Source organism: Epinephelus fuscoguttatus, linkage group LG9 (genome assembly GCF_011397635.1).
Source record: "Epinephelus fuscoguttatus linkage group LG9, E.fuscoguttatus.final_Chr_v1".
NCBI classification, from domain to species: domain Eukaryota; kingdom Metazoa; phylum Chordata; class Actinopteri; order Perciformes; family Serranidae; genus Epinephelus; species Epinephelus fuscoguttatus.
The window spans coordinates 43195208-43219887 of NC_064760.1; the positions used below are offsets into that span (position 1 = coordinate 43195208).

A 24680-nucleotide genomic window follows, 5' to 3' on the forward strand; every position below is an offset into this window, starting at 1 on the left:
CTGTGATGTAAATTTTACTAAAGCAGGTGATCAGGGAATAGTTTGTCACCTTACTTTATCCCCAATTACACATAGCTTGTAGGCATAGCCTGGTGTCTGAAACTGGAACTCTGTATTTGTATGACAAAAAAGCTAGTTTTTGACTTCTGAGAAAGGAAAGATTGTGTCAGAATTTCTCATCAAAATTGAACAACAACGTTGTCTGAGTATTGACTAAACCTTTAACAACATGAATCCCTCATGAATGCACATTATGACTTTCATAAGAATGCTGACTAAGTGTAAGATCCATGTTCAACTTGTGAGATTAGTTCAGAGAGTGTGCTGTGATTGATTCAGATCGACCACAGACTCACCCTCATATCACTGTTGTTTCTCCAGGTGGTATGGACAGGAGAAGGACTACAATGTCCTAGTCATGGACTTGCTTGGACCCAGTCTGGAGGACCTCTTCAACTTCTGCTCTCGCCGCTTTACCATGAAGACGGTCCTCATGCTGGCAGACCAGGTACCTAACACTTAAACACATCCACCTCTGTGCAATCTTCTAAAGCAGTGAATGTGACCGAGGGACACAGTTAAATACGAGTAGTAGGGTGGTGCTGCCTCTCAGTAAGAAAGTCCTGGTCGAAACATACTATCTGTCTGTGTGTGAGGAGCAAGCATGATCTCTACATTGGTTTCCTGTGGGTACTCTGGCACCCCCCCCCCACAATCTGAAGACATGCAGGTCTGACGAATTAAGAATGTTCGTTAAACCTGCATTTTTCTGCTAAAACACATCAAAATGTCCTCTGAAAATGATCTGGTGGTGACTTTAAATGGCCTGTATTTGTTAATGCCAGTGTCGATGCATTCATGTAATGTCCCTCCTATCCTCCCTGGATAAGCTGTTTGTTTACAAGTTGAATTGATGGAACTACTTTGATTAAATGTATCAAGTTTTGTGGAGAATGGGGAGGATGGTAAATAACTGTGAAATATTAAACCATGGCCTTCTTCTCATCTTTAGATGATCAGCAGAATTGAGTATGTACACACAAAGAACTTCATCCACAGAGATATCAAACCAGACAACTTTCTCATGGGCATCGGCCGTCACTGTAACAAGGTAAGACCTGTTTAGGTCCTATACATACTCTGTGTGGACTATTGAAGCTCTCTTTAGAGCTGTTAGCAGATAGCTGTATGTCATGGTAGCCATGGCAACTTCACAATCTTGGTCCCTAGCTGATGAACAAATTTAGCTTTGATAACAGTGATATCGCCATACACTAAACTTTAACCAAAAAGGACCTTTTCATGGCCATGACTTGACCCGCTGTTGCTCTTTTCACAAAACTTAATTGGCACTCGACCCATAGCATGTTTTTTTTATAAGCCTGCAAATAGTATCAAATGTCATATGTTTATCACTTCTTTGACCGACAGCAACATTACCAGGCCTCAGCACCACAACAACCACTAATGATTAATATCCTATTATAAGGGTAGCGGAGGAGTTCTGAAAAATCTAAGTAATACATTCATGGTGCAATTTAGATGACAGAAAATCATCTTCAACCCTGCAGAGTTTGAAGTCAAGTTTCCACAGTTAAATAATAGAGCAGAGTAACACTCATTTATCTCGTGCCACTCAGTAAAAGCTAAAAACGGCATCATCGGTGTCTGTATCATTAAGTATTATTTGTCAGTATGAAAACATTGCCAGTTATTTTATTATTTTTTTTTAAAGTTAATGGTTTCCATAGATTTTCCATTTTCAAGTTTCATTACCATATCAGTTTTACTATCTCTAAATCTGTCACATTAGTGTTTGTAGGCACACCTGTATGTTAATCCAACGTGACCTTGGAGTTATAAGGTTCTATCTGCAATCGAAGTTGGTATTAATCTCATAGAAAGCAAAACTGACATGCAGCAAAGTTCTCTTCTATTTGTCAAAATAACAAGTACCCCAATATAGAAGACAAGATAGGTTATAATTAAGAGTAGACAAAGAAATTATTAATTGATACATTTTCAGTGACATGAAAAGCTAACTGATGAAATATATTAGATAAATGAATATCAAATAAAAAACAAAAATACCCTTCCTAAAAGAATAAGTAGGCAAATAATTAACTTTTGCCTTATACGGAGTATCAATAGATTGGTTATTTTTATTGATCTCATTGCAGATGTTTTTTTTTCTCTGAAGATCTCTTATTTCATGGTGTATTTACTTCAGGATGACATTGGCTTGTCAGTCAACCTCTAGGAACAGGGTCAACAGTTATGATTGGTTGCTCTATTACTCAGCAGAAATGCAGGCAAAACCTATCAAGTTATCATCATTTTTCTTGAATGTAGTAAGTCAATCTTGAATAAAAACTAATGTTAAAAATCATCTTTCCACATTTCAAACAAGTAAAGAACAACTCCCATCTTAGTTTGCATCTGCAATGGTGTCATTTACAATGTCTGTAATAAAATAAGTCGTGACGTTTCAATACGCCAGATTTCACACATTTCCATGATCTTGTCAGGTCCTTTAAAATTCAGCCAAAGAGCATTAAGGTGTCGTCTAGAACCTAACATTTGTTGTCCTTTGTTCTCTCCGATCACTGATTGGTGCTTTGCAGGTAGAACCTTATAGAACCAAATGAAAGGCAAGTTTGAGGATGGAACTTTTTTTTTCCCCCCAGAATTTTTGGCCAAAAATAAAGTTACACAATGAAAAATAAACCTACACAAAACGTTTTATGTGAAATAACTAATTTTGAACAGAGTTATCTGACAGAAAGTAGTAATTCTATGCTATGTAATTCCAAACTTTTCGCTCAGTGTATTAACAAAGATGACAAAAGCTTGTAAATTGCAACAGCTCCTTCATTATTAAATGGCAAAGATGGCATCTCATGTAAAAATGTAGGCCCCATGATTGGCAGTAAAATAGAACAAATGTCAGTTGCTGGACTGCCAGTACAAGGGTTATTCAGGATATGCTATCATAACATTTTGCCCATGATGATAACAGTATCACAATGCAGGGAACAATTTGATACTTAGTTTTGTAGAATATTGGAAGATGGAGAAACAGTGTAAATAAAATGTCATCTTAGTCTATTTTAACATGCAGCTTCTAGACAGGTAGGATATTGGTAGTAAAGGGAGGTCACCCCTTTGTTCAAATGCTATGACTTTACATATGATAAGGATAGAATACTCACAACAGACTCAGTGATCATTTCTGAAATCCAAAGTAGACTTACGAAGTCAGACAACAGTTCCCTAGCATCAATTCTCATTCATTTTGCACTTGCTCTTTTCATACCTAAAGAAAACTATATAAACACTTTAAGGATTATTTGGGTGACACTGTTTCAACTGAGAAAACGTTTGTGTGTATTTTGGTGAACAGACACTTTTAGCCAGTCTACACTAGTTCTGTAAAAAGTGTGTTTTCTTTAAAAGCCCCTGCATTTTTTTCTGAAGTTCTTATATGATAAAGACAGTCCTCAGGCACACACTTACTCGTTCTCATAGTGTTTGCAAATTATTGGTCAAAGTTTGCCATCCACACTAATATGCCAAAACAAAAAAATAATTATCTTCAACAAAATATCTCATCTAATTCACCAGTGATGATTTTTTTTTTTTTTTTTTTTTTATTGTGATCCTGTATTTGGTTTTCAACATAGCAGGTCATATATTACAAAGTTTTACCTTTTGTAGGAAATAGAAATGATGGCCAAAATGATAAGATTAAGGGCCTAGTTATGGAAACAAAATTTCTTAAATTATGTAATTTCCTCATCGTTATGCAGACAAATTATTAATGTAGTGTAATAGTTGCAGGGTGTATCCCAGTTTCTGTCTACTGGATTCTTGCTGAAGAACTGATCTACATTCTGGATGATGATGCTGGTTCTCCAGCTACCCACACAAAACAAATATTCAAGCAGTTTTGTCTTCTTGTGATGTCATTTTTATTGCGTCTGGTCAGAGGTGTGTATAATTAAGTTGCCTGAAATTAAAGTAGAATATTTTGTGCCCGTTATTTTTGAGCCCTTGCAGACAGGCAACGTCTGGTTAAGTTAAAGCATGGGATGTGTGTTTTACCAGCTTTCAAAGAATGCGTCCTCTGCTCCACAGCAGGTGTGCATCCACAGCCCAACCTCCACTGATGTTTCGCTTATTGACGTTGGAATTGACAGGCTTGCTGCAGCCACTCTTTTATCCCTGACACTGCAGTCTAGCTCTGTTTGTTTGATGTTCGTTTGATGACAGCCAGGGTTCAGGCTAATAAAATGGAACTGTTTTAACTTAACTGTTTTGAGGATTATTGCATTCCAAAAATCAATGGAGAACATCAAATGATGAATTTGACAGATAGGTCACTTTACAGTTGTAAAGCTGAATTTCTTAAATTACTTCTTGTCGATTTTTTTTTTTTTTTTTTTTTTTTTTTTTTTAATTATAAATACTTTCATGTATTCGAGAGGGGTCTACTGTATATCATGACACAGTAGTATTAGTCCATCTTTAAGCAAATGAGAGTGTACGGTTCGGTGTGCAATTTGAAGTTTAAACACAAGTCAAAATGCATATTTTAAGACTACTGAGCAGCTGCCTTTTCACACTCAGGCACAGAATGTACATGCAGGTTAGCCATCGGCAGGCTGTTGGCTAGGGTATTTGCTGTGTGGTCACGTGACAGTGTTAACAGAGGACCTGAGGTTAGGAATGGGTATTAAGAACTTAACAGTACAATTACATCACCCAATACTGCTTATCAATTTTGTACTTTAATGGTACTGTTGTTGGTTCTTTAGATAAACAAAGAACAGAAATCACTTGCTTTATAGTGTGTAAATTCTGAACTACAGTTCAATTGATGGTCTGAGCATTTCAGAATGTATTTATTGATATTGCACCCATTTTGAGACAATTAGCTGGCTAATGGTTGCTTTCATCTCCTTGTAGGCTCTAGGCAGGTGTGTGTGTGTGTGTGTGTGTGGGTGTGTGTGTGTGTGTGTGTGTGTGTGTGTGTGTGTGTGTGCGCGCACTTGCACTTTTAAAACATATCTCTCTTCTGGATTGGGAATAGCAAAAATGTGTTTATCAAATTAGAAATACATTTGGTGGAATATGAGCTGCAACATAAGAGCCTAAATAAATAGGATATCCATTTTCCCGATTTTACAAGAGCAGAACCGGTAAGGTTGGAGTTTGAAAATACGACAGTCTTGAATAATAAGTGCTAGGGCCTGTTAAATGCCAGGTTTCAGTACCTTAGGTAGGGATGTGAGTTTGTGCAAAACTTTTGATCAGTTGGCTATTGTTGGCAGCAGTTTATTAAGGAATAAAGGACGCACCCTGAAGAAGGCTAGATGTGCTGCTACGCATAGGTGTTTTAACTCAACATGTAGCAGCATTGTCTGTTTTTAGTACTTCACTGAGAAATAGCTACTGATTAAAGGCTTTTAAACTGTTTTGCTAGAAAAGTGTCTTGGATCTTTCTTCTTTTTGGAGTTTTTCAAGGACTGTTTGGTGTAGTCAGGGCCCTGACATGATAGTGATAGTGAGGTTGTCATTGTGTACCAGAAAACAGGCAATATAAGTCTGCTCAGATTTCAATGAAGACTGGTTAAAAGCGTGGTTTGTCACATACTATTAATGCATGAATGAGGAACTGTTGCAGCTTGAGTGTCTCCACACTTGTGCTTAGAGGGGAATTTTAACATTAATTTTAATGTCCATGTCAAAGGACAGAATTTGTGTATCACGTAAGTGTTAGACAAAAGATTCCTGAAAATAGGAGTAAACATAGTTCCAGTGATACCACCTTGACTGCAGTAGCAAACAGATAATGCATCCTGCAATCACATGACAGTTTTGAGCAGTTGCAGGCTGTGGTGTCTATGCATATTTTAGGAGCAAAAACATTTTGCCTGTGTGAACATTGTGCCACTGCAAAATGTAGAGGGAACTCATGGTGTTGGTTTGATTAGCTATACAGTGCTTACTGTTTGATTTTATCAAAGTATGAAATAAACAGAGCATTTCTTAATTAATCCTTGGGTATCAAATATGCTGAATGTTGTTTTTCACTTTCACAGTTTTCATAGTAATTTGTCTTGAATTCTTGGCGCATAAAGCAATCGTAGATTTTTAAATTAATACGTTTATAATGAATTTAACTTAAATAAAAAGTCTTAGACAACATGTTGGACTAACATTCTCCAAAAACCTTGCATGGGTGGTCATAAACCAGTTTTTACTTTTATGTATTGTGAAGAGTTGTCTATTAACATCTTTAAAGCTTTATGAGTGCTAGTGCTGATATTTTGCTCAGGGCAACATGATACTGTTCAGTACCATTGTGTCCAGTGTTGCCTCTCAACTGTATTAACAGTTGAATAATATGTAGTCAGCATGCACTTGTTCATGTGTTACTGTTAAGGCTGGGCGATATTGATAAAAAATATACCTCAATATTTTTAGCCTTTGCTGCAGTGTATGATATCTGTATTTTCATCTGTTCTCTAAAGTAACATAATTGTTCGATTTAACCTTTTTAAGGGGGAATATCTTACCAATGTGATTCTTCTTGATCTGCACCTAGAGGAAAACAATGTGTATGTGACATTTTAGAGGGCTTTAATTTTGAAATTCTACATCAGAATATCTTGATATTGTCTGAGTGATTCTCTGAGCTAGGGTACTGTCATTCTGAAGTGAAATGGGTCTGTGGAAATATGTTCACTTTTGTCAATTTCTACTAGTTATTCACACAAAAAAATTCAGTTTTTCTATGAAATACAATCTGCAGGGAGTAGTTATTATTTTTTATTTAATTTTGTTTTAAATATGTATTTTATTATTGAATGACTGACTTACTGAATGAATGTGAAATTGGCTATGAATTTTCACCAGAATTTTGCCGTTATATTTAAGTCAGTTCATACATGCTCTCACAATAATGCCTAGTATATTTACATTCCGCAAAAGACATGGGGAATAGTTTGACCATTTTTTGGATCAGATTTGTGGAATATTGTGCAGAGGATAGTAGTCTGTTCCACATCTGCCCTCCTGAAATGAAACCACCTCCAGATGATAGACCTCTTCTAAGATCATCCTCCAACCGACATGAAATCAAGATTGGGTGTGGTCTGTGTGTGTTCACGAGAGAGGGAGAGCCAGTCTCCTGCACATAAACATGTCCTTCTTTTAATGCATAAATAAGATATTGAAATGTGCAATGAATATCTCAATGTAATTATATGGTCATCTGCCATATTGCACATCAATAGCTACTGAAATCCAATACATCGCCCACCGCTAGGTGAAGCCCTTGAGTTGTAGTAAGCATACTGCTGTGTTTACCTCCCAAAGTTAGCATGGCAGAAAAATGACAAACAAGATGTGAGTTTTTGTACTCTCTTGCTTTTAAAAAGATATGGTTGTGCTGCCCATTCTGTCTCACATACTCTTAAGGTGTTTACAAAATACTTTGATTGTATCTAGTACATCTCGGGCTCAGGTTGGTCAAGGGCTGGTCTCGTGTAGCAAGACGTATCGCCACAGTGTTGTCAGTGCTGCAGAAAGGTCTGCCGGCACCCATTACCATTCTGGTTTGAGGGGAAAAATGCTCTGAGTTGTTTGTTTCTCTCTAAACCAATCACAATTGACCTGGGTGGCACTAAGCCCAAGATACGACCGTGCCCTGGCAAAACAGCAGCAGCCATCGTGTACATCCTGTGAGTCAGATGAGGCTAGGGCTGAGTACGACTTGGTTCTCACATGCTTGCTTTGTAAAGCACCAGTTCATGTTTCAGATATTATGGGGCTCTGTTTTACTCAGCAAAGTTGACACTGTAAAACTGTGAGTTAATAGTGTAACTTAGTAAAAATTGTTCTGGGATTGTACACCATAGTAGTGCAATGACCTACATTTTTTGATTTGGCAAGAAATGCGCTAATGCAGAGCAGAGGCTTGTCTTGGTAGAGACACTTTGTCCTGAATCTGAGCTTGCTCATGTTGGGGTAGCATTGTTCCATAGCCTATCGTGTAACCTGTGTAACTACACAAGTACTTGTCGTAGTAATTTGCACTCCAGTATAGAGCATGTGGGAACAGTATTGAACAATTGGTTTCTAAAATGCTAATTTGTAGGGCTCTAGTCTCCTGGTTGATTATTTGGTCGATATGCTCTCGTCCGACCAAATTCTCATTGGTTGAATAATCGCCGTGTTACTTTCATAAGGAGAAAAGAGCTACATCAGCAGCTTTCCAGGATGAATCCATTATTTCCTGCGGCGGGAGGGACAGGCTAAGTTACCTGTGAAAATGGGGGTGTTTTCAAAACAGCGTTGTGAAAGGTGTAACTGCAGGGTCACACAGACACACTACCGCAGAAGTAAAAATAACATGAAGATTTTTTTTTTTTTTTCCCACGACTAATCGATTAGTTGAAAATTATGTACGATTTCAGTCAACCACGATTTTCTTTGGTTGACTACAGCCCTACTAATGAGCTTGGCAATAAACCAGCACAGAATCTCAACTAAGTGTATCCACGGAGCTTTGGTCCATCATAAGCACTTTTTACACTGCCTGTTAAAGGCAGGATGTGCTGTATATAAGGTACAATTGTGGAATGGGGGAGTTTTCTTAACGTTATAACTGCATGTAAGGTGGAAACAGCACTGAAATGGCAAATGACATTTTGACAATGTTATGCGTGCGGCCCACCATGGGAAATTTAAAAAGTTGTTGAAAGCAGTTAGCAGCTAACTCAAAGAACAGTGGCCGTAAATATCTGCAAAGTGGGAAAACAATAAGGTCCAGGAGCTCCTTACCTACGAGCAGAGGACAAAATCAGCCACCATATAACAGGGATGCTAAATTATTATTGCAATGTTTTGCCATTGCTATCATTCATAAATGCTGCTGACAGGTATATTTTAGGTCAAACTAGAGGTCGATGCTGTGGCCTTACGTGTGACCCCCATTAAGCCTCTGTTGATTCCACGATACTGGCATGCAGTTTATAATCACACACTGTAGTGGCGTGATGCTGCAGTTCTTTGGTTCTGTGTAAAAACTTAAAGGTGGCATAAAGAAGGGACTTTGTAGCAGATCTATAGCACGATTTCTGTGTAAAAAAGGCTACAGTGACAGATGAGAGAGAGCAGTTGAGTCAGTGCGTCTTGAGTACAACAGAAGACATACTGTGATACAGGTGGTTGCTAGTGTAATATAGTCAATGGCATCATTTACAGATGGTTTATTACCCATTTTTCTCCAGCATTATATTATTATAGTTTTAACTCGTCATGTCTGTTTAGCTGTGTGTGATTGATGATATTCATGTAAACAAGATGCAGGAAGTCTCCCTATGTTAGTGGTGGCCTGTAAACAATATCAACTTCACTGTTAAAGCTTCTGTGTTAGCAGATATTTCATAGGCACAATTTGTTTTGCTGGTGGAGAATGGACAACCATGGGCTCTTTACTATCTGCTGGTGACACCCCCCCTCCCCAGGTCTTTTCTGAGCCATGGTGTTGCCTGTCTGCACTGGCCTTTATTGTTACGGTTGGACACGATACTTACGTTTCAACATGTCCATGTTTCCAGAGACACTTTTGGCTTGTTGTACAGGGTTGATCTTACCACGGTTGTCCTGACAGAAGAAAACCACAGTCATGTGGTTTCTTCTAGACTGATGGCCAGAATGATCATATCTGTACCACAAAGATTTAAAGTGGATTTTTACTGCCTGTGTAGGTCCAGCCTTGTATGTACAGAAGGAGGTCCTATCCTCGCTGTACAGGACACTGTTAGTTGTATCAAAGGGAGAAAAACGTGTGGGTGCAACCAGAAGTGCTTGTTGTACTCATGCTAACTGTGACTGAAGGTGGATAGAGGCTGTGTGATTTTGACCCCTGCCCCTCTACTGTCTGCCCTAGTGTTTAGACTCGTCAGTGGGGAAGAGGAAAAGAAGCTTGGCTGTTAGCTCTTCTCAGGACCCATCTTTCTCAGGATTAAACCAGGTGTGACCTTTACCACAACACCAGCTGCCTCACAACAGCAGTTGTCGCTTTGCAATCATATCTAACTACACCTGTTAAAAGTGAATCAGACCACCAGCACCCATCTTGCACTCATAATACTCAATGTATGTACTCCTCCACCCAGTGTGCACTTCAGTACAGTGGGAGAGGAAAGCAAATTTTCCATCAGCATTGCCTAGGAAGTAGCTGTTGTCCCTGTTTGTTGTAATGAGGTGTCCTAGTCCCTCTAATCGTGGCTCAGATGGCTTCTTGCCAACATGAAAAGCCAGTTCCTGTCATTTTAATGTGATGTTTGGCCTGATAGTAGTGAAGGCATTTAACTCAGTGGAAGCAATGCTTCACTCTGTAGTTATTTATATTAAACCATAATCAAACCTGATCTCAGAGCTAAGGCAGTATTGAACTTGATTGAACCTGATCCTTATATTATTAGATAGCAGGCTGGACAAAGCAGAGTGGCCCCAAGAACTCAAGTTTAACTGGCAATCGTACTTTTAAATACAAACCCAATATGCTGCCCATTTTAAAGGGAAACAGGAAAGCTCCCTAATGACAAGAATGTTTTGAGACAACTTACAGTTGACAATAATAATGATAATATATAGCACCACAGAACAGTTTTATATGGTATGTAATATGTATACATTATTTATCTATTTGCAAGCCGCCTTCAATGAAATCTCAGCCAGAGCAAGAAAAAAAAATCAATAAAATGTTTGGTTGTAGCACAAAGCAAACAAACAGCAACGCTGAAACAACTCCTTTGAAAAGGCCAAGCAGTGGGTGTCTTAAAAGCGTGTGGTTCACACTCTGATAGCCAGTGGCAGGGTATTTCACAGTGTAAGGCTAGAAATTAGAAAGCAGTCTCACCTGTATTCTTGTGAGAAACATTGAGAACATCAAAAAAGAGCAGCTGGAAGGCAGTGTATGAAATAAAAGAATATCCGATTTATGAAAGTGCTAGGTTGTTTAAAGCAAGCAAGTAAAAGAAATCAGATCAACAATAATAGAAATTAAACTAACTTAAACACAGGTTTTTATGTAAAATGTGTCTAGCTAATGTATATCGACCTTCAAATGAAAATTATTAAGGTGAAAGTGTCATGTAACTTACAAAGATAAAAAGAGATGCTGCCTCATCAAGTTTGAGTAACTTTCCCTTGTAAAATAAATGGTTTGCCGATTTTGTGTAATCCTCTGCCAGCCCACCTAAACCAAGGCACCATTTTAACTGTACATCTACTTTATATGAAAATGTTCAGATTTACGTGATTTAAGGGTGATTACTGATAACCGCCAGAATGTTAAAGGACTTTATTCTTTTTTAAAAATGAAATGTCTTTGACCAGCTCAGCTTTACTTGATTTGCAGTCTAATTTTCCATGGGTGTCATAAGGGCATGTGTCTCGCATTTGTTTAGGGGCTTCAGTATGCAGCTGGATACTAGTACATTTTAGATAGTTGTGCAACAAGCTTAACCACAATCTTTTTCTTCCCCTCAAGGTTCCTAAGACTATTCTCAGGCCAATGTAAATATCACATGCTTTACCAGGAATTAGCCTCTCACATTGGCTGCTTCTGCTTCTGCTGTCCAAACATGGGTTGATTATGATTGAGTTCTCCTTCCTAAATTGTATTTGTTTCAGTCTGTAAAGTGATAACTGGATTTTCTGTTTTCTTTATATATATATATATATATATATATATATATGATAGACAGATAGATAGATAGATAGATAGATAGATATGTATGTATGTATTTTTTAATAAATTTCATTGGTTTGTTACATTATGTGTTTGTGAAATTGTACAAACGAAAGTACCCATTGGCAGAACTGTAAATACAACTTAGCAATACTAAATTACAGATACTTTAAAGCCTAATTTCCTTCTGGGCTTGAGAGTAACTGCAAGTGCACATTTAAATGCAGATAAGTAAATATTTTGCTGAAGCAGCTTGCATAATGAGTAATGACTCATCTGACAGTTGTAAAAGATAATGCACTGGAAAGGATGCACATCTAAAATCTGATTTATAAAGTCAGTTCAAACCTGTAGTTTGTCTGTATTTACCAGAATTGGAAAGCAGCTGCTATTCCAGATTGTCTGGTATGGTCACATTTGGTTATAGCTTGTTACAGTGTGCACAGATTAGGAATTTCCATGTATTGTTTAAAGTGGCAGTATAACATTGTCTTAGTTTCCATGTTGTGGTAGCTTCAATGTGTTTTAAAGGCTCTTTCAATAGGGTTGCTCTATCATAATGTATAGACTTTGAGGACAGGGGATTTTTCAGTTTCTGATTCACTTCTGGTTGTATTCCCTTTGGTAGTACCTAGGTAGGGTTGCAAGTCATGTGATGTCTTAAGGTGGGTTTTACTGCTTTCTGCTTCAGTGTAGGATGTCACATCAATATTTAGGATATTCTCTACTTCTCAACTAAATGGCAATAGAAGTCCGGGTGTCAGGTTGGTATGAAAAGACTCTTAGGGCTGTTCCAGTCTGTTTGATTGGTCTATTGGTTGGTGGATATGCTCTTGTCCAACCAAATTCTCATTGGTCAGACAGTTGCTGGTGTTACTTAAATAAGGCCGCATTAGGTCGGATTATTGAGTTTCTGAGAGGAATAGGATCACACCGGAGCCCTTGTTGGAGAGGCACAATGGCTAACGTTAACTACTGGGCTAAAAATAATAAGTCTCTCTCTTGCATGCAGCGTTACAGAGATATTTAACATTAGTAATGTTATGTTGTATGTGACATCATCAACCCCAGAGTTACCTTCTATAGTGTCCAATATGTCAGCTTTTTCTCATCAGTCCTGTTCAGCCCTTGGTAATTAGACAGACTCACGCACAAAGTGCAACTGGAAAAGAATTACAGTGTGCAGATTTTTGTCAGATAATTTACATTTATTTTTCAAATGAGGCCTTCCACCTGCCTGAACAGAGTTAACTTGCCCTGAGAAAAAAAGCTTTGATGGACACACAGTGCAACCAGGTAGAGCGCAATCAGTACACTGTGGCAGATTTAGTTCATCTAGAGATAACATGCTGATCTTTTTCCCCCATTGACCAATCGATTGGTTGAAGAGTAGGTAGAATTTCAGTTGTTCAGTTTCATGTCGCACATGTCTGCAAAGAACATGGCGCGTCCTGTTTAGTTATCAAGGCATGTGTATGACAGATTAATAAAACACTATTGTGAGATCTGACATTCATATGGGTTGAATTCAGGTAGAAGATGATAAAAACAATCACTAACTGCACCTGTTGTAGAGATTGTATAGACCTTATGTTAGGGCTGTCAACGAATATTCTAAATTCGAATTTAAATTCGAATTTGAAAAAAAAAAAATGGACCTTCAAATGTGAAAATTGATATTCGATATTGGAGGGGGAAAAAAAAAAACACCACCGCAGCTGTCCTCTTTGCGAGTGGGCATTGGTTTGGGCTGCTGCACTGAACACACTGCATAACACCAGGGCCACACCGCCCGCGGAAGTGCTGTGCACTTACGTTCACATCAGACTCGCATTTCTCCACGCTGGTCGACAAGTGGTTCTGCTCCCAGCTGTTGTCTCCGTCACCCGGCAATCAGTTAACATGGGCGCCGAAAGGAAACTGGCTTCGCTTCTCAGCTATTGGCAGCGTTTCCGTTTCCGCGAGCAAGAGGTCCGCAGTCGTTTATAACGTAATGTTATAGATAATTGTTTTATATGTTTTAATGTGTGGGTATGTAAATGTTTTCAAAGATGTTTATGTTGAAATAAAAATACCTACAAGTAGTTATGTTTCCTTGTATTAATACATGTACAAGTATGTTTCCTTGTATTAGTTTGCCCTCTTGTGGACATAATGCGGAAAAAAAAATTTTGAATGGTTTGAACCTATGAGTTATTTTTAGAAGGAATATTCGAACGTCATTTTTGAGCAATTTTGACAGCCCTACCTTATGTTGACCAAGGGCTGCTGTGTTTTTAATATCACTCTGAACAGCATGAAACCTGGAAGGTGGTGTATTACATTCATTATAAAATGAAATTGAACTGGCTGACCTGTCAAGACTTCAATGCAGAGGTGTGTTCTCTGGATTTAATTTACACCAGTAACACCTTGCTTCTCACAGTGAGGCTCTGGCAAACATTGACTAGCTGTGGGTTATAGGACAACAGGGTCTGTCTTAAAGGGGACCTTTTATGCTCATTGTTAGGTTTATACTTTTATTTAAAGTTTCTACTAAAACATGTTTACATGCTTTAGTGTTTGAAAAAAACACTATAGTTTCCTCATACTGTCTGTGCTATAACACCTGTACTTACCCTGTCTGACAAGGCTTCACTTTACGCCCTTTTCTTTTTAGGACCAGTGTGTATGATTTTGGGGCATCTGTTGGCAGAAATGGCATATAGTGTTCATAACCATGTTTTCATTAGTGTGTAATCACCTGAAACAAAGAATCATCATGTTTTTGTTGCCCTAGAATGAGCCGTTGATATCTACATACAGAGCGTGTTCTCTTCCATGTTGTCCAGCATGTTTCCACACTAGCCACAAAGGGCTTTAGATAAGGCCATTTGCATTTACATGTTTTCTGATTTCTTGTTGGCAGCCATAGTTCTCCTAGATATTTGGCACACGCGACATTTCAATTCTGCAACCTCACTGCTAAATGCCTGTAAATCCCAGACACTGGACCTTTAAGCCCCCTTCCCAAAAGCCCAGTCTGCTCTGATTAGTCAGTGTTTCCAGATCTGCTGCATCTTGGTTTCTCTGCACTGTCACTGCAGCTGTGGAATGTTTGTAATAGTTTTATACCATGAAAATCAGCAATAAAAGCTTCTTAATACAACCGGACATTTTTTAGCAGCAATCTGATCCAAAATCAGGGAGAAATTAACATCAGCAAACAAGGTTACATGTTTGCCTAATGTTACCGTGTAGCTACATGCAACAGTGTAGGTTACATAATGTGAACACTTAGAGTATTGTGCCTGGAGCAGATGACCATTTAAAGAAATCTGTCACAAGCTGACATCAGGTGTCAAAGAAAAAAAAACAATGGAAACAGAGTATTGTTTTTACTAAAGGGGATTACTGCTACATACATTTACTTCATTATTTGAAAGTTGGGCTAGTTTTGATATGAACATCTGACAATGTAACAGTAGTGTTATGACAGAAATAATAAGGGAAATCATAATACGTCCCCGGGCGTGGGAGCCCTTCTGTGTGGAGTTTGCATGTTCTCCCCGTGTCAGCGTGGGTTCTCTCTGGGCACTCCGGCTTCCTCCCACAGTCCAAAGACATGCAGATTGGGGACTAGGTTAATTGATAACTCTAAATTGTCCGAAGGTGTGAATGGTTGTTTGTCTCTATGTGTCAGCCCTGCGATAGTCTGGCGACCTGTCCAGGGTGTACCCTGCCTGTCGCCCGATAGCTGGGATAGGCTCCAGCCCCCCCGCGACCCTCAAGAGGATGAAGCGGTTAGAAGATGAATGAATGAATGAATGAATGAATGAATGAATGAATAATAGGTCCCCTTTAACTATTGAGGAAGCATGCAGATGGATAAGCTGGCTAATTGTCCTGTTGACCCCCTGTAATGCTGAAACCAATACTCTTGCTACTGATCCCAGAATCCATATGATAGTATTTTTGGTCAGGAAAGCCAATATATAGCCTGGTTATCTACATTTTGAGATTAGCAGTTAGCGCACACATGCAGTAAGGTTTGGGTGAGTGTAGTGTATCTTTCCGGTCTGTTTGTTCATGATGTTCAACTTGTGCATGATGACGGAGTATACCTTGGATGTTTACTGTGCTTTAGTGTACGAGCCATTTAGAATTACAGATGGCATCTGTCATTTTGATGGAAAAGCTCTGACTCTGCAACACTGTTACTTATGTAACACAGCCTCTCAAAATTGGACTGTAAGTAAGTGGCATAATTGTCAGAGGGTCCAACAAAAGGGCAGACTGGAGTGTAGCTGCTTAACTGGATAAGTAAGTCATCCAACACATGATACGAAATTGAAACTGGGCAGCTTGATGAGTTGACTGTAAAATTGAGCAACCGCAGTATTGATCATACAATATATCAGCTCACTGCTGACTGTATTCCACTGCTGAATCTTTTATATGCAGAAATCACATGTTAATGACTGTCTTTCGTAGCCTCTGCACTAAATATGTTTTTTTCAGCTATTGAACATTTAAGTGTGTTCTCACAGCTTAAAGACAAAAGTGTGTTGTAATGAAATAATAAGCTTCAATTTATATACCTTTTTTTCTTACAACGTCTTAAAAGGTTCTTAAATGATTTTAAGTAAACAATGCACTGTCACTATCATATTGTATGAGAGGAGGTAAAAGCACATCTGATGCAGCTTTCACAGAATACATCTGGAAGTTTACTATGGTGTAAGAATACAGTTACCACATTTAAACTTTAAGAAGTGACTTTATTTTGTAAGAATGCAGTTGTTGATATGACCATTTCTACTTGTGCATGTCAGTGTGCCACAAGGATCTCCTCAATCAATGAAATAACGTTTTCAGCATCTATGTTTACAGCAGGACTAATTGTCCCCGTTTTAAAGTGAAGAATGTATGTAATTTGATGCATCTTAATGGCTGACTTAACTTTTGAATTGTCATTGCTCTGTGGAGTGTCACTGACAGATAACCACCATGTGTTCTCTCCCTCTCTGTCAGTTGTTCCTTATTGACTTTGGTTTGGCGAAGAAGTACCGAGACAACCGAACACGACAGCACATCCCCTACAGAGAAGACAAGAACCTGACCGGCACAGCACGTTATGCCTCCATCAATGCACACTTGGGCATTGAACAGAGGTCTGTGCACACATTTAATATTATTTATTAATTAATTTATTTATTTCCTATACCCCCCCCCCCCCATTTATTTATTTATTTATTTTTCAAGATTATTGACTATTGCCCCTTTGCTACGCCCTGCCCCTTTGTGATGGTCCATCAAGTTGTTGTTCCCTTCACTGTTCCTGTAAAGCAGAGTAGGTCTTCATTCACTGTTAAAATCATTAAAAAGCAAAAGCAGACTGACTGTACATTCAGTAGGCTATACCTTTAGTATCTACATGGTTTCCTACACATTCATTTATATGTGTTGGCCTGCCATGATAAAAACATCTGCCGCCACATTGTGATTTTCTATTTTTGGAGCTGGACTGTTAATTAGGAGCACTGTTGGGCTATATATTACAGCTGTAACTAACGGTTTTCATTGTCGACTAATCTGTCGATTATTTCTTTGATTAGTCGACTAATCATTTTATCGAAAAATGTGTTAAAATGTTGAAAAATGTCGGTCTGTCTCTCCCAAACCCCAAAATTATGTCATCTGATGTCTTGTTTCATACTCATGCCAAAGGGTTTTAGTTCACCGAAACCTAAGATTCCATTGTGCTGGGTCTACAAGTTTGCTTTCACTTGCAAACAGCTGCTCCCCTAACAGAATTTGATTGGACCTGATCTGATCCCCACCTATCTGTCCAAACTCTCCAGAGAATGGGTATCATCATTACATGACATGCGCCAGGCTCAACGTTTAGTTTGAAATCTACAAAACCAGCTTGAAAATGAAGAAAATCTCAAACGATTGCATGAGGGTCAGCTGCTTAGTTGTCGAAACCTTGTCAGAGCTGACCGAGGCTATGCTATGATTGGCCAGTCTGCGTTTGAGGGGCGGGACTTGGCAAAGGGCCAGTTTTTTCTAGAGATCAAACCAATGATGTCCCGTCTCTGTTCTCAACAACTAATATTCTTGTTGTCTGCAGTCGCCGTGACGACATGGAGTCACTAGGCTACGTGCTGATGTATTTCAACAGAACCAGTCTGCCGTGGCAAGGATTAAAGGTATAACTGACTTTGGCTGTAAATGGTCTTCATCTGGCTCTACTCTCAAACTGTCTTCTGTCTTGTGTGTTGCTTTTTAAAGTTTGTTTTATTTTTGTTCATTTTAATTAACACTTGTATACACTTTATAAACCCTTGTAGATACGTGTTGTGCTGTAAGTGGTTTATACTTTTTTTTTTTTAGTTAAAGGGACTAGGGATGCAGCGACTTGCATTCTGGCCCACATTTATACACATTTATTTAAAAAAACTTTAAATGTAACTTCACATTAAAAACATGTTTTTCAAATGCCTCAAATCTTTTTTTACGTTTATATATCATAATTCCCTCCCTGAGGACATCAACAAATTCTCCCTCAAACAGCTATAGTCATTCAAATTTCTCACCATAAACTACATTTTACAAGATGACATCATAATACATCACGATAACCTTCACCTACTCATTTTTACTAAATAGAGCGTGAACGCATCATAATATAACGTGCAACCTCCATCTGCAGTTAGTTCTGGCCACCAGCTAATGTTAACTAGTTCTCTTCCTGCTGATATCAACACAAATTTGCTGTTAACATGTAGCACTGTAGTGTTTATGGTGAATTTACTGCATCCTTGAGTTCAGAACGCATCCAGGGGAAGATCTGTTTGTCCCAAACACATTCTCTTGTCCCTGGGACAACAGGACATTGTCAGTCTAGAGTTCTGCCTTTTAGCTTGCACAAAATTAATGTGACACAACAAAAAAACAAATGCCAATAAGATGACTGGTGAATTTTGTCTTACTTGCCAATAGTCTGATGGCAGTCAAGGCAAATAATAGCTGATATTGATGTTCAGCTGATAAGTTGGTGCATTCCTAAAGTTCATCCCTAAATAAAAAAATACATACTTTCCTCTTTCCTGTAGTGTTGTATATCAAATCAGTCTAGATTGTTTTGATGTGAGTTGCAGAGTTGGAGATATTGGCTATAGAGATAGCTTCCTTTTGTGTGGCGATACGGTTGGTGGGTGTAGTTCAGTAGAAAGAAAATAGTTCCTACATGAAACTGCTCACCACAAGGTCTATAGATTATCGTGAGTAATTGGGTCATGATTTCTGAAAAGAGACATTACTGTTGAGTTTTTCAAATGTATTTTTTTTTTTTTTTTTTTTTGGCACTTTAAGTCACCACAAGCCAGGTGCCATCCAGTTCCATTGTATTGGAGAGAAGGAAGACATCTCTATGGCCAATATCTCCAACACTATGCAACTCACACCAAAACAATCTAGATTGCTAATCAGCACTACAAGTAGGAGAAAAATGTTGTTTTGATTTTGGGTTGAACTGACCCTTTGAAGGTAAAAGTTTTTAATTGTTTTGTAACTTAACTATGGGCAATGGTGCACTTAACATGTTCAGGCCAGAGGTGCAAAGTTATACAAGGGGTGAGCCACAATATGCGGATATTGAAAATGGTATTTGTACTTGCATAGCATGCACATGACAGAATGCAGTTTTATACCACTGAACACTAGTATTACTAAGCTTCTACTATAGCGGCCGGTGAGCTGTGGTACCAACGTGGTTGTTATGCTGCAGAAGCAGTAACTTGGATACTGCATTTATTTTGCTAAAGTGAATGTTGTCTGTGTCACAGAGGGTATGAAACCTTTGAATGGAAGTATGTTGCTAATCTCCCTTTTAATGTATTTGTGTGTTCATCAGGCTGCCACAAAGAAGCAGAAGTATGAGAAGATCTCAGAGAAGAAGATGTCCACCCCTGTTGAGGTCCTGTGTAAGGTAAGAAAATGTTTAACAGGGAAAGTGGTAAAAGACAAGAGTCCACATCCATACAACTCCAAAGTATGAATTCATGTTTCCAGGGTTTCCCAGCAGAGTTTGCCATGTACCTGAACTACTGCCGCGGCTTGCGTTTTGAGGAGGCTCCAGACTACATGTACCTGCGCCAACTGTTCCGCATCCTTTTCAGGTAAAGACATGTGCACATACAGTTTTTACTGTGACCAGTCTTGATACCAGGTCTGTTTCCTGTGCCACTTATGGCAGAATTAACCAAAGTGTAAGGATAAGTGTGCAGAGAAGTCATTATGGCTGCTTCAGTCCATGACTTGTGCTGAATAAAGTGATGGTTGGCGCTGTCAGTAACAGCTAATTAAGTTATTAATCTTTTTTCACTCCACTGTTTGTTTACTGTTTCTGTAGTTAAAATGCAAAAACAAAGCAAGCTTCATCAAGTGCAGACTGGTTTCTATGTCAACATCATATATGAATATGTTGCTTTGCTTCCTGGTATTCTTTCTGTCTTCCTTCCCTCCCCTCCTCCTTTCCTGTCTGACTTTGCCCTTCAGTCTCTTGCTTCTTGCCCCCTGCCATTGTTTTTCTTGCTTCATTCTTTATCTATTCTCATGTTCTCACATAACCTGTTTCAAACAGCTGATAGTCTGTAATACTGGGCTGATGACATGTTTCTATATATTTCAGGACTCTGAACCACCAGTATGACTACACATTTGACTGGACCATGCTGAAACAGAAAGCAGCCCAGCAGGGGGCCTCCTCCGGGGGCCAGGGCCAGCAGGCACAAACCCCCACAGGCAAGCAAACTGACAAACCCAAGCCTAACATGAAAGGTTAGTAGCAAACAGCCAAGCGACGTTTTTTACAGACACCAATTGCTCATATATTCATTCAGTATTGTATTTAGGACTATTAGATATTGTTTTATTCCCTAGCCCACACCCCAGTGCCCCTTTTTAAAAAGAGTAAAACACCAAATTGGAAATCTAAATCAAATAAAGCTTATTATTCCTGTTGGAATGATGAAGCCAAACAGCATTATAAGTTTTCAGGAGGCACCCTAAAAGAACAGAAAATCCCAAATAAAAGAATTTGATACAATTGGTCTGTCTTGCTGAAGCAGAGACGTCCTTGGGGAATTTGACTACTAACTTTGCTGCCATGCTATTCTGTTCCTTTGGATGGACAACAGGCTCTCTCCGTTGCGACACTGTTTTAATGCTGACCAACTCGTTCTGATCACACACCTCTGACTCTTCTGCAGTTTGTCTTTATTAACGTTCCTTCTCTAAACTGGATCATGTTAAACAAAATCTTGATTGTTTTTCCCTTCTTACTTAACACTTGTTTTCCCTTGCTATTTGATTGTGACATTAATGATCCACATTTGGTGTCAAGCAGATGGAGACAAAGTGCTGCTCATTAGGAATAACAACCTGAGGAATATTGTTCCTTTCGGACTTAAATAAAGGGTATACCTGTGATTTCACTGTGTATCCCTTTTACAGATGTATGTGAGAATGCAAATGTCCGAATCAGTTTGACTGGCATTAAACGGACTCTACCCTGCCAGCTCACTAGTATAAAGTCTGTGTAATGTCTGGTTTAGTCCTCGTGTGAATAGAGCAGGTCATTGTCCGAAGAATTCACAACGATTGATTGGGTGTGTTGATGATGTTTCTGTGGCGCAAAACCAGAGTACAAACATCCATGGGTGACGAAGAGGAGTAATTAACACAAAGATGCCAACAAATATGTCTGAGTGGAAATTACATTTTTTGGGAACTTCTTTCATTAAGGGCGCATGGCAAAATTGTCAGGCAGATTGAAGGATTGGCAAGAGCCTTAGTTTTTTATGACCAAATTACAAACACAGCATACTGTCATGTCCTCGCTGCTGCACACTCTACCCAGGCCCTATCCTTTGCTTAAACCAAACAGAGTATTTCCAGAGGGTGAGAACACATCTGACACAGTCTGCTGTGGTGTGGTACATGTGTGAAAGAGAAACACCAGACAATGTCCAGTCCCGATTTTTTGGATATTTTCAGGAGTTCATATGAGAAAACTGCATATGTGGAAGTTTCCATGGTCTTTCCTGATGGAAAACACTGCTAAAATGGTAATGAACTGTGTGTAAATGACTTCACAATCTGGTTTAGAAAGTATTCAAGCACAAGTTCTGTCAGCTTAATAGAGGAGGCAGCTTGAAGTGAAGTGTACAGAGCCCGTCTGGGCTCACATGGTAGACACCGTGCAAACAGTGTCATAATCCTTGCCCTCGGACTTTGTTGTCTCTAAACAGCAGTCATCGCTCCCCAGGGAGCTACGTCATTAATGAAAGACTGAACACTCAGTCAAACCTGAATACACCTTAAGCGGGTTCACACTGCGTTGAATCAGTCTACCAATGGTGTAGGCTCTGCGTAGATGTGTACCCTACACTGTAGCCTACCCTGTAGCCTGATGTGCATCTCCCCTAAAATATAACTAAACGTTGCGGCGGTGAAGACCTTCTGTTTATTTTTGTAAACACCGTTGCCCTCGGTGGAAACAAAGCTTTAATTTACTTGTATTTCATAGATAAGAAACAATAAATTATGAAGACATAAAAGCTCCCACACAATAGCATTTTAAGTCTTGTGTTTGATTTATCCTTGCTTCATATGAGTAGAGGAAAGACCACTAGCTGTTAGTCTGATGAACCCTGTGAGTTGTAATGGAGCTCAATTTTGTTACGTTAACTTTGTTAAATGTTGCTGTTGTCTGTGGATTCATATGAGTAGAGAAAAACTCCCTTAGCTGTTAGGCTAATTTATACAATGCAAAATGCCTTAGTCTTGTGCTAATGACGTTAGCATGTTGTATTTGAGGTGAAATGTGTCAGCAGAAGGCAGGTATTTGTCTGTGAACCTTGCGTGTTACAATGCAGCCAATTTGTTCACCTGTGTTCAAAATTGTCACCATTAGACACCTTTTAATGTGTTTTGAATCAGTCAAACTTAACAGCACTTCACAGAAACCCATAGCCAACTAGCGTTGTGAAGGTTTAACTTCAGAGTGACACAGACACACCACCGCATGAGTATAAATGCTCACAAAGGGGTAGGCCACTTGAGTAGGCTACAGTGTAGGCTCTGTGTAGAGCCTCCATACAACTATAAATGAGCCTCAAAGTGTCAAACTCTGCATCACATAAATTGTCCTTGAGAAAGCTGAATATGACTTGTGGCACCAAAGGTGCTCAAATCAGCTTCCTCCACTTCGCTAGTCCAAAAAAAAAAAAAAAAAAAAAAAACCAAACATCTAGATGATTAGCTCAGTAGCATCCCACAGTACATCCATGGCTAGTCAGTATTGTGTAGCAATCTTGAATAAATTCTGAATTAACTTGGGTTCTGTTCAATCACTGTTCGGAGTGCTGTTGTCCCTCCCTTTTCCATTTTTTTTGGGGGGGGGGGGGGTGTTTTGTCCATTTGTTTCAGGGCCACCATTATTTTGTCTGTTTTATGAAATGATTTGGGATTTTTTTTCTGGTCAAGTTGAGAGTTTGAGTTGCACATTGAGAGGCAGCTGTTTTCCCAGTTCAGACATAAATTGTCAAATGCACTGTAAGCCAGCTTTCCAGTTAAGTAATGTACAATGCAGAGAGTCAGTTTCTGTTAATAGCCCTAACTAACCAATTTATATATAAAAAGAAAATACACAAAGGGGCATGAAATACAGGAGGCCTTTCCTCTAGTGTGGTGCGGGGAATTTAATGTTTGTATGTAAATATCTTGCCTTTTAGATTATTTCTGTTGGCTTTGCTGACAGACAAGCGGCAGGCAACTTTAACAAGTGGAACTGGTTAGCTCATGTTCGTGTTGGCCACTCTGCACTGTGCACTATCCGAATCTGATGGGAGCTACTTAGTGGCAATTACCACTGGTAATGCTGTTCTGTTGGCAGGTCCTGTGGGGAGACAGGAGGGTGGGCACAATTTTTTCCACAGCAATGCCAATGGGTTTGGACAGGGTTACTAGCAGTAATCACTAAATGAGCAACATCCAAACCTGGTGGTGCACAGTGCAGTAAACTGAGGAGTAGAAGAATTAACCTTTAGATCGACGTGTTACTGTTCAGAAACATGTTTGGCGGTTAGCAATTAATGGTCAGCTGTAGGGATACACGGTATGAATTTTTTTTCTAGCTGATACCAATAACTGATAACTACCTGCATCTCATGGCCAATATCAGTAAGATAACAGATTATTTCACATTTTTATATTCTAAAAAGTCTATAACCTGTAGTTAATGCACATCTGAGGGTAAGAAAGGCTTAGATGACCTGAAAAAATACAGTGATTTAATATTCCATAGCCCTGACCTAACCAAATCCAACTGACATCACTATTGTCAACACAAGAGAAACAAAGAACAGTTCTGACTCTTCAACTGTTCATTTATTATTTCTAGTAAAGTGTATCAAAAAACTTCCAAGCATATTTGGGTTTATGTAGAACATTTTGCCTTAGAATAGAAATGAAATCGACAATCGACAGTCTGTCAAAATACAAATGTCAACATGTTATACACAAGTCATTCAATTAGAAAGTAAAGAAAATAATAGAAAAAAATAGGTTGCTCCTCTGCTTTGTAGTGCTTCTTAAGGCATTTACTAGAATCTACTGCAGCTAAAGAAAAAAAACAGCAGAGTCTCTAACCTGGCTGTCAGTCATCAATCACTGCTCATAAACTGCAGTCAACTGCAGCACTGATTAAATATGAATCAAGACTGTTACTGCATTGCCTGTTTCTCACCTCAAATGTTTTCACAAACATATTTTAGTGTTCTGATTAGCTCTAAAAATGAAAAAGTAAGTAAGTAAACTTTCTCATATTACAGCTGAAAACATTTGAGGGGAGAAATAGGCA

General features: G+C 38.8%; 1 protein-coding gene across 4 annotated transcripts in view; it reads left to right on the forward strand.

Annotated features, from left to right (window-relative positions):
* csnk1a1 (casein kinase 1, alpha 1) overlaps window positions 1-24680 on the forward strand; it is a 44126-nt gene that overhangs the window by 13245 nt on the left and 6201 nt on the right. Inside the window, exons 3-10 of one of the 4 annotated variants that reach the window (XM_049586276.1) lie at window positions 382-508; window positions 1013-1111; window positions 9962-10045; window positions 16784-16923; window positions 17886-17964; window positions 19671-19745; window positions 19829-19935; window positions 20448-20601. In XM_049586276.1, coding sequence (XP_049442233.1) covers window positions 382-508; window positions 1013-1111; window positions 9962-10045; window positions 16784-16923; window positions 17886-17964; window positions 19671-19745; window positions 19829-19935; window positions 20448-20601 — 865 coding nt within the window. Of the gene's footprint in view, window positions 1-381; window positions 509-1012; window positions 1112-9961; window positions 10046-16783; window positions 16924-17885; window positions 17965-19670; window positions 19746-19828; window positions 19936-20447; window positions 20602-24680 lie in introns of those variants that run through there. The other 3 variants (XM_049586275.1, XM_049586277.1, XM_049586278.1) reach the window with 3 other exon arrangements.